This window comes from Ctenopharyngodon idella, chromosome 21, assembly GCF_019924925.1.
Source record: "Ctenopharyngodon idella isolate HZGC_01 chromosome 21, HZGC01, whole genome shotgun sequence".
Taxonomy (NCBI): domain Eukaryota; kingdom Metazoa; phylum Chordata; class Actinopteri; order Cypriniformes; family Xenocyprididae; genus Ctenopharyngodon; species Ctenopharyngodon idella.
Genome location: NC_067240.1, coordinates 21,328,851 through 21,339,984, shown reverse-complemented (window position 1 = coordinate 21,339,984; position 11,134 = coordinate 21,328,851). Strand labels below are relative to the sequence as shown.

At 38.8% G+C, this 11,134-nt stretch overlaps 1 protein-coding gene across 1 annotated transcript in view; it reads left to right on the top strand.

Annotated features, from left to right (window-relative positions):
* Positions 1-92: 92 nt before the first annotated feature.
* zgc:162239 (uncharacterized protein LOC558037 homolog) overlaps positions 93-11,134 on the top strand; it is a 16,613-nt gene continuing 5,571 nt past the window's right edge. The window contains exons 1-8 of the mRNA XM_051877017.1: positions 93-807; positions 1,103-1,330; positions 1,465-1,549; positions 6,810-6,896; positions 7,020-7,143; positions 8,466-8,600; positions 8,732-8,849; positions 9,006-9,107. Of these exons, the coding sequence (XP_051732977.1) occupies positions 775-807; positions 1,103-1,330; positions 1,465-1,549; positions 6,810-6,896; positions 7,020-7,143; positions 8,466-8,600; positions 8,732-8,849; positions 9,006-9,107 (912 nt within the window). The 5' untranslated portion in view covers positions 93-774. The remainder of the gene's footprint in view (positions 808-1,102; positions 1,331-1,464; positions 1,550-6,809; positions 6,897-7,019; positions 7,144-8,465; positions 8,601-8,731; positions 8,850-9,005; positions 9,108-11,134) is intronic.

Sequence of the window (11,134 nt, the reverse complement as noted above, 5' to 3'; positions counted from 1 at the left end):
CAAGTAGGAAATCATTCAATTTCATGAATTTAATATTATTTTACACATTTACCACTGTCTGTTGGACGTTTTACAGCCGACAAACTAATTATATTCTTTTGAACTGTAATTTGTAACGTTTTGAATGAGTTGGTTGACGGAATCATTACGAAAATTAACCATTGTTTTGCAATCTGCCAAAAACAAAAAAAACATGGTTACTACACTTTTACTGTAATAAAACCATGGTTAATTTTTGTAAGGGGAGTTTATCGCGAGTTCATTCATTGTTTAGGCGAAAACTAGCATTTCTCAATAGTTGAGGAATATATCTAAGCACAGTAAGTAGCCTGCTTATTAGCTAATACCCATTATTATGCTTAAAGAATAATTCATTATTATGTTCCTCCTGCATTTTTAAGTAAATAAACTTTCGTTATGTAATAACAGTTATGCCGATTTAGCCGGTGAGACTATGGATATCTAAACGAACAAATATTTGGATATCAGGTTGATACTTCATGACCTTAACATAAGGAATTACTATATTTAAAAAATAATTTATGGGTCTCAGAGAGCCAAGATACAGTACAACATGAAGTTTCTTTGACTGATGCATATACACTGTATCTACTGTGTTTTGATTAAGTCATAACATTATTAATGAACTTGAAGGGAAAATAAGAGGTTAAGTGCAATCACGGCATAATTTAAAACATCACCACAAACATTAAAAAAAAACAGTAAAGTGTAACAGCGTCTATTAAAAATCCACAGTGTCTATTAAACGTCCAGATGGTTTACAGATTGAGGACATCGACCTTCAAGGTAACAATAAATCTGTCAATTTTTATGTTTGTGATTAAAATAAATTTTCTTTAATCTTACAGCAAATTGGTGTTGTTCTAGAGAGTAAATACTGTATGCTATACAGATAGTGTTGTCAAGGAAATTACTATTATTATTGTTATTTGTCTATTTCCCGTGCCACATCATCTTATCATGAATATCTGCCTTAGTAGAGGAGGTAGGTCCTATATTGCAATGTATAAATAGCTTTGAAAAGATTTAGGAACAAGTACAAATTCAGTTCACACAAGCTGTCAATCTGCCTTTCTGATAGTTTTCCTTAGTGCTGGATGACTCTGGAATGGAGAGTCTCCCCAGGGATCCTGACACTTCTCTTCTTGACTCCACTCAAGCAGAGGACAAAGATGAATGTATCCTTTCCTCTGACACATTCTGCTTATCCCCATCTCTGCATGAACGAAAGAGTCTTCCCATTGATGAAAAATCACCTAAGAGTCCCAAGAATCCACAGGGCTGCTTTGACCCATATGACTCCTCAGAGGTATTGTAACACACAAAGTGTGATGAAGTCTCTCATTTTATCAAAAATACAGTAAAACACAGTAATATTGTGAAATATTATTACACTTTAAAAAGACGGATGATGTGACATACATTTTTCGTTGTCCCTCCCAGGAATATGTTGGCGTTGTGACACTGCCAATCCAAGTCCGGCAGAAAGCAGTGAAAAAAGGATTTGTGTTCAATCTCATGGTTGTTGGTAAGAAACACACACAATACTGTTTTTGAAAGAAGCATTTATTTGATCAAAAATACAGTAAAAACAGTATTATTGCGAGGTATTATTACAATAAACCCCCCCCCCCCCTTTTCTACTTTAATATATATTTATTTTTGTGATCAAAGCTGAATTTTCAGCATCATTACTCCAAGTCTTCAGTGTCACATGATCCTTCAGAAATCATTCTAATATGATGATTTGCTGCTCAAGAAACATTTCTTATTATTATCAATGTTGAAACAGTTGTGATATATTTTCAGGATTATTTAGAAAGTTCAAAAGTGCATTTAATGCATCCTTGCTTAAAGGGTTAGTTCACCCAAAAATGAAAATTATCCCATGATTTACTCACCCTCAAGCCATCCTAGGTGTGTATGACTATCTTCTTTCAGGCGAATACAATCAGAGATTTAAAAATATCCTTGCTCCTCCAAACTTTATAATGGTTGTGAATGGGGGGCCACATTTTGAAGCCAAAAAAAAAAGAATCCATCCATAATAAAAGTAATCCATACGGCTCCAGGGGGTTAAAGGGTTAGTTCACCCAAAAATGAAAATAATGTCATTTATTACTCACCCTCATACCGTTCCACACCTGTAAGACCTTCGTTAATCTTCGGAACACAAATTAAGATATTTTTGATTAAATCCGATGGCTCATCGAGGCCTGCATAGCCAGCAATGACATTTCCTCTCTCAAGATCCATTAATGTACTAAAAACATATTTAAATCAGTTCATGTGAGTAGAGTGGTTCAATATTAATATTATAAAGCGACGAGAATATTTTTGGTGTACCAAAAAAACAAAATGACGACTTATATAGTGATGGCCGATTTCAAAACACTGCTTCATGAAGCTTCGGAGCGTTATGATTTTGTGTTCCGAAGATTAACGAAGGTCTTACGGGTGTGGAACGGCATGAGGGTGAGTAATAAATGACATTATTTTCATTTTTGGGTGAACTAACCCTTTAATAAAGGCCTTTTGAAGTGAAGTGATGCATTTTTGTAAGAAAAATATCCATATTTAAAACTTTATAAATTTAAATAGCTAGCTTCCGGTGGACGACCGTATGCTTACTGCGCAAGTCAACTTGCGCCAAATGAGTAACCCCCTGACGCGATGTATGACGCAAGATGTAGGAGTAGCGTAAGCTTAGACACCTCTCGCGGTTCAAACAAATAGGGCTGGCAACAAACTCAAGCCCCTCTTCTCTTAGTCAAGTCAAGTCACCCTTTATTTATATAGCACTTTTTAAAAATGCAGATTGTGTCAAAGCAGCTTTACAGTGATAACTGGCAAATAATTTTGGCTGCACAGCAGCTCTTAAAGAAAATGGTGTCATTGTCCAGCTTAAATAAATTCAGTATTGATTCATTCCACTGTAAAAATCAATAGTTATTAATTTAGGTAATTTATCTATATATCAGCACTGGAGAAAACAGTGATGTCATCGTCCAGCTCAGTTCTGTTTGCATACAATGGTGTCAATGCAGGCAGATCAAAAACATTGTTGAATATCAAGTGTCCTCAACTAAGCAAGCCAAAGGCGACAGCAGCAAGTAACCCAAATTCCAACTCCAACTGACATCAGGTGACCAACAGGCAACAAAAATGGAGAAAAAAACTTTGGGAGAAACCAGGCTCAGTTGGGGGGGCCAGTTCTCCTCTGGCCAACAGCGAACAGTGCATGATTATGACTCAGGCAGCGTTACAGGTCATAAGTCCGATTGGGTTCGCAACAGTCAAAATATTTAATCCAGTTCCATCTAATTGAAGATCGTATTCATCACGCCGTTATGGGACGGTTTGTTGGGTATCTGTGCCACTGGCTGTCGTGTCGGTGAGGCCTTCACAGGGGATGATCTAGTTGACGCAATCTCTGCTGACACTTCAGGGCTGCGTTGTCGTTGTGTCTAGGCACAGGTCCTCCATCTGATCTGGATATGGCCTGGATACGGCCCCGATCCAGCTGACTACGGTAAACCTCGGGATATAGAGAGAGTAATATTAGCGTAGATGCCATTCTTCTTCTGATGTAACGAGTACAACATGGCTGACCTAATTTATGCAGCCTAACAATCCTTTAACGGATGTGAAAACATAAATTGATAATGTGTTATGCGTATGCCAGGTTAAAGAGATGTGTTTTTAGTCTAGATCTAAACTGACATAGTGTGTCTGCTTCCCGAACAATGCTAGGAAGTCTGGTCCAAAGTTTAGGTGTTAAAAAGGAAAATGATCTATCGCCTGCGGTTGATTTTGATATTCTAGGTATTATCGACTGGCCAGAATTCTGAGATCGCAATAGACGTGAAGGACTATAATGTGTTAAGAGCTCGCTCAGGTACTGGGGAGCTAAACCTTTTAGTGCTTTGTAAGTAATTAGCAAGATTTTAAAATCTATACAATGTTTAATAGGGAGCCAATGCAGTGTTGACAGAACCAGGCTAATATGGTCATACTTCCTGGTTCTAGTAAGAACTCTAGCTGCTGCGTTTTGGACCAGCTGTAGTTTATTTATCAAACGAGCAGGGAAACCACCCAGTAGAGCATTACAGTAATCCAGACTTGAGGTCATGAACGCATGAACTAACTGTTCCGCATTTGTCATTGAGAGCATATGTCGTAGTTTAGATATATTTTTAAAGGTGGAAGAATGCGGTTTTACAAATGCTAGAAATGTGGCTTTCAAATGAGAGATTGGTATCAAAGAGCACACCCAGGTTCCTAACTGATGACAAAGACTTAACAGAGCAGCCATCAAGTGTTAGACAGTATTCTAGGTTATTACATGCAGAAGTTTTTGGTCCAATAATTAGAATCTCTTTTTCTGAATTTAGTAGTAGGAAATTACTGGTCATCCAATTTTTTATATCAGCTGTGCATTCCATTAATTTTGTGAATTGGTAAGTTTCGTCAGGGCGCGAAGAAATATAGAGCTGACTATCATCAGCGTAACAGTGAAAACTAACGCCATGCTTCCTAATGATATCTCCCAAGGGTAGCATGTACGGAGTGAAAAGCAACAGGTCCTAGTACTGATCCCTGTGGTACTCCATATTGAACTCGTGATCGATATGACATCTCTTCGTTTGCTACTACAAACTGATAACGGTCAGATAAGTATTTGAACCATGCCAATGCAATTCCACTTATGTGGTTGATAGTGTCGAATGCAGCACTAAGATCCAGTAACATTAATAGAGAGATACAACCAAGATCTGATGATAAGAGCAAATAATAAGAGCAAGTAACTCTATTGAGAGCAGTCTCAGTACTATGGTACGATCGAAATCCTCACTGGAAATCCTCACAGGAAATCCTCACAGATACCATTTCTTTCTAAAAAGGAACATAGTTGTGATGATACTGCCTTTTCTAGTATTTTTGATAGAAAAGGTAGATTCGAGATCGGCCTGTAATTGACTAATTCTCTAGGACCAAGAGGTTTAATAATAGCCAGCTTAAAAGTTTTTGGTACGTATCCTAGTGATAAAGATGAATTAACGATATTAAGAAGAGGATCTATGACCTCTGGAAGCATCTCTTTCAATAGCTTAGTCAGTATAGGGTCTAACATACATGTTGTTGATTTTGATGATTTAACGAGTTTAGACAATTCTTCCTCTCCTATAGCAGGGAATGAATGGAATTTTTCCTCAGGGACAATACAATGCGCTGTCTGACACGATACTGTAGTAGACGGTTGCATGGTTATAATTTTCTCTCTAATATTATCAATCTTGCAAGTAAAGAAGTTCATAAAGTCATTACTGCTGTGACAATATTAGATCTAAAGTATGATAACGACAATAAGTGGGTCCTGACACGTGTTGTCTTACTCCAATAGAGTTTAGAATGTCTGCAAATGCCAATCCCAATGCATCTTTTTCATTATCTACATGGATATTAAAATCACCAACCATAAGGACTTTATCTGCAGCCAGTACTAACTCCAATAGAAAATCGGCAAATTCTTTTATAAAGTCTGTATGGTGCCCTGGTGGCCTGTATACAGTAGCCAACGCAAAAGTCAAATGGGATTTGTCACTTACATTACATAACGTTACAAAAAGCACCATCACTTCGAATAAAATATATTTGAAAGACTAAGTAATACTGAGTAATACTGAAGATATTACTATAAATTACAGCATCACTTCCCCCTTTGCCTTTCCGACGTGGCTCGTGTCGATAATACGCATTTAAAGTAATGTAATCGTCTGGTTTTAGCCAAGTTTCTGTCAAACACAGCACATCTAGATTATTGTCTGTGATAATATCATTTACAATAAGTGCTTTTGAAGAAAGGGATCTAATATTAAGCAAACCGAGCTTTATCATTTGTTCATCAGAATTATATCTGTTTTTTATTTGTTGAACATCAATTAAATTTTTACCCTCAAATTTTTTTGTATTTATTAATTCGGGGTACAGACACAGTCTCTATGTGATGATATCTAGGTGAAAGAGTCTCTATGTGTTGGGATTTATCTGACTTCTTTGATGTGAGACAGCTAGCAAACGGTCGGTTTAGCCGGTCTGTCTGCTTCCTGACCTGGGTCCCGGTTTGTCATGTTTCAGCTCTAAGACTATGTGCCATATTACTAGAGAGAAGAGTGGCACCATCCCAGGAAGGATGGATACCATATCCTTTTAACAGGTCAGGTCTGCCCCAAAAACTTTTCCAATTGTCTATGAACCCTATATTATTCTGCGGACACCACTTAGACAGCCAGCCATTGAGTGATGATAGTCTGCTAAGTATCTCATCACTCTGACGAACAGGAAGGGGTCCAGAGGGTTCTGCGTTCGTCATTGCATCATTCGTCGGGTCAGAGGTTGCTCTTCCGCCGCAAATCAGTGCATACGGCCGTCTGCTGAAAGCTAGTTATTATAGTTAATAAAGTTCTAAATATGGATCGCTTCACTTCAGAAGGCCTTTATTAACCCATTGGAGCTGTATGAATTACTTTTATTATTGATGGATACATTTTTTGGGGGGCTTCAGAATGTGGCCCCCCTTCACAACCATTATAAAGCTTGGAGGAGCAAGGATATTTTTAAATATATCTCCGATTGTGTTCGTCTGAAGAAGACAGTCATATATACCTAGGATGGCTTAAGGGTGAGTAAATCATGGGATAATTTTCATTTTTGGGTGAACTAACCCTTTAAAAACGTTTCATATTTAACTAAATTTTAATTTTAAAATATATAATTTGTATGTTTAGGTGAGTCTGGCTTAGGCAAATCCACTCTTGTCAACAGCCTTTTCCTCACAAACCTCTATATGGACAGATGCATTCCTGATGTTTCAGGTACACTTAACATTACTCAACAACAATTGTATTCATACTTCTTATAAAAGCAATTAAGGACAAAGCATCCAAAAATCATGCAGAAAAGATCTGTTGTGAAATTTATCCATTTCTGTCTCACAGAGAAGATAGCTCAGACAGTGTCAATAACAAAAAGCACCGTTGACATTGTTGAAGAGGGAGTAAATCTAAGGCTCACTGTTATTGACACCCCTGGTTTTGGAGATGCCATTAATAATAATGAAAGGTACTTAAGTGTTAAAGGTGCACTCAGTCATTTTTTGTTTATGCTGCAGTTGTTGATATTGAGCTTATACTGACATCTAGGGGTGTAGAAGCATCATGCAACAGCAACGTGTTTTATGATTCATTTATTCCCCAAATGAAACTGTCCAATAAAATGGCGTTTCTGGTAGTGTTGGGGAAAGTTACTTAAAAGTAATGCATAACAATATTGCGTTACTGCCTAAAAAAGTAACTAGTTGTGTTAATTTTAATGGAATGGAATGAGTTATGTCTTTTTCTCATCTGGGCTGGGCTTGCTTGTTTTTTTATATATATTAAAAAAGTTCTATTTTTGACAAATGTAAAGGCCCTTTCTTTCACACCAAATTTGAAATGAACAAGCCTCAGGCTGAAGGAAATGCAAATTCACACCTGTACAGTAGAGGGCGCAGCTCAAACAAACCTTTCAGCTGGGCTGCCATTCTGGATTGCAGAAAAATATGATAAAGGAGAAGTTAGTTCAATCAACACTCTTACTTCAGCAAAAAAAAAAAAAAAAAAAAATGAAACACAAATCTGATGTTTATCTAAAGTCCTTTTTGCTTATTAGTATTGTTGAATTGGATCATCAAAGAACAGCAGCAAAGATATTGGTTCATAAAGTGAGATTAAATACATAAAGTATATTTGTCTAATTTAACATATTTAATTATTGCAGGTTTGCTTAATATTCTGAGTATGCATTTTACTGTTTTTATTCATTTTGAGGAATACTGAATCTGTTTTCGTCCAAGTGAGATGAGTAAATGCCTGCTCACATTTAGATTAGAACTACAATAACCGTCATGTTTACGAAGCGCACACAATGCCTCTGAACCTTTTCATGATTTCTTTCAACACGGGGACAGGAGAGCTTTCAGTCAGTAAATGGGAAAACAAAGTAACTTGCATTACTTATTTGAAAAAGTAACAGATATTTAAAAGTAATGCGTTACTTTACTAGTTACTTGAAAAAAGTAATGATTACATAACTCGTGGTACAACACTGGTTTCTGGTATAAAATTCAGGTCATCATTTGAGCTGATCATATTAGCCTCTGTGACTAGAGTCTACATCTCGTGTGAGTGTATTAATTTAAACATAGTTTAGTGCTATTAATAATATATATTTTTTAAAATAAGAAAGCAATTCTTTAAATATTTTGACATGTTATGCATTGAGTTGAAATGCATAACAGGACCCAAGGACCCAGGACCCAAGTAATTTACTCTTAATTACTTGGGTCCTGTTAACAGGAATTATGAAACATTCTAAAAGGTATTTAGACATCGTTTTGCTTGCAGCTGGAAGGCCGCAGTTCATTATGTTGACCAGCAGATGGAGAAGTACCGCAGAGATGAGATCGGGCTGAACCGTAAAAACATAACGGACAACAGAGTGCACTGCTGTCTGTACTTCATCTCACCTCATGGCCATGGGTAAGACCTCTTCTCAGCACAGGTTTTGTGGTTATTTCTGTCTCGGGATTTCAACAACCATAAAAATATACTGCAGAGATGAGACCGTCATTTGTTAAGTCAGTTAACAAATGCCCTTTGTGCTTTCTCAGTCTCAAACCAATTGATGTGAACTTCATGAAGGCCCTGGATCAGAAGGTCAACATTGTGCCAGTGCTGGCTAAAGCAGACAGCCTCACTCCAAAAGAGACACGCAATATGAAAGCCAAGGTGAGAATGAGTATGTACTGACAATCTGAGAAAGCCTACATACAGTATATGTTTCAAAAGTGTATCATATAGATATTTTTGAGAACATGACTTCCATTGTCAACAACAATCACCAGATCTACTATTTGAACAAGTGTATTGCATTTGTATCCTTAGATTTTGACAGAGATTGACAACTATAAAATCAAGATCTTCCAGGTCCCAGAGTGTGATATGAATAATAATGATCCCTTCAGGCAGCAGGATCTAGAGTTAAAGGTCAGCACTACAGGACACTATATTGTTTTCTTTTGGAAATGAGTCACAGATTTCTTTTTGCTTTTTAAAAGAAGTTGTGATGTATTCCTTGCCTTGTGAAAAGTACACAAAAAAATATTATATATAAATATTAATTATACATAAATATTATATATTATAGTTTACATTTATATTAAGTGTAATTAGCTGAACATTAGAGTGTAGAGTATAGGACTTATATGTAATTACATAATTCTATTGTCTTTGAAATATGGTGAAATGTACTTTTAAATGTACTGACAGGCATTTATAGTAAACGTCTCAGGTTATGTATGTAACCATGGTTCCCTGAGAACAGGGAACGAGACTGCGTTTACCGCTATGGGGAACCGTCACTCGTGACAGGTGTCCAAAATGCCAAAGAATCACACCACTCCAATCCTATTGGCCAGCGACAGCCTATGACGTAATCATGGCGCGAACCCGGAAGTATAAAGGGGGCGCCCGAGGAAGCAGTCAACACCTACTCGTCTTGAGGGACTGTCCAGCAGGCAGCCCGAAGCATGGCATGGCAACGTAGAGTCTCGTTCCCTGCTCTCAGGGAACCTTTCGAAAGGGAACTCAACTCTGCGTTTACCGCTATGGGGAACGATATACCCACGCCGCCATGCTAAGGAGAGTGCATGCCAAATTACTAGACCAGGGGTGCCCAACCCTGCTCCTGGAGAGCTACCGTCCTGCAGACTTCAGTTCAAACCCTGCTCCAACACACCTGTCTGTAATTATCAAGCAACCCTGAACACTTTGATTAGCTGGTTCAGGTGTGTTTGATTGGGGTTGGAGCTGAAATCTGCAGGATGGTAGCTCTCCAGGAGCAGGGTTGGACACCCCTGGACTAGACAAACATACAGCAGTTTCCAGAGAAACGCCGGGAGCAACTCCCCCTCGGGTCACGCAAGGCTGTAAGTGACAGCATTCCCTACGGCCAACAGCCCAAGCTGAGCCTAAAAGAGGCCCTCCGCAGAAAGCCTTCCAATGCTGCTCAGGGCATCTGGGACCAGCATTCCGTGGAAAGTGGTCCCTTAAAGGGAATGTGGCCAGGAAACCAAAGGGAACCCCGGCCAGGCACTAGAGGGGAACAAATTCACCCTCGACGCCACCAGGGAAGCCGTACTAACTTGGCGAAGGCCAGAATAGTCTGGGCCAGCCCTATCTGTTACACAGAATCTCCATAGAGCATTCTTCAGAGAAGAGAGCAAGTAAGAGCGACTGTGAGAGAGCAGTGAGCAACTCAAACCCACGCGCAGAGTTGGGCATCCCGGAGAGCAGAACTCAGCTGAGTGCTATAAACCCTCGTATTGAGGGGAGTAAAAACCCGCTCATCTTGGGATCTACTCAGTGTCTGACAAATGCACCTGAGGAGGCTGTGCACTAGAAAAACCCTGGAACAGGGGAGCACAAACCAGCCTAGGGGGCTGGTCTCAGTGGGAGACTTCATAGAAGTCGACAACCAATGACCAGCTTAGGGAGCTAAGCACAATTACAAAGTCAACCCAAAGGGAAGTACGAAGCTCAACCTAACAGATAGACCATACTGTAGGCACATAATTATGGAGGCTGGAAAAGAGCCTACAACATAACTGAAGTTCTGAAGAAGAACTAGAATCACACCAGAGACATAAAACGGATGGTGGTATTTCAGGGTGACAAAGAAGCCACTCGCCTAAAACAAATGTGCTGCAGCGCACGACCAACCATGCAATAAAGCTACTGTGGGTGCCCACAAACTGTCCATCCCAACACAATCCAGCGAGCAGTGTACTCAGTAAAGAACCTTTTACTCTTTAAGCAAGAGGAGTACAGCATACGCCATCATGCGCTAAAGAAGGCCCCATGGGCCTATAACCTCAGCAGGCACGTGGCATCAGCTCGTGGCAGTATTATCAAGCTCCAGGCAAAACAAACCGACTACAGCGACATAAATCCCCTTTTACTGTTTTCAGTAAAAACTATTAAAGAAAACACAAAAAAGGTATAAGCCAGCATGT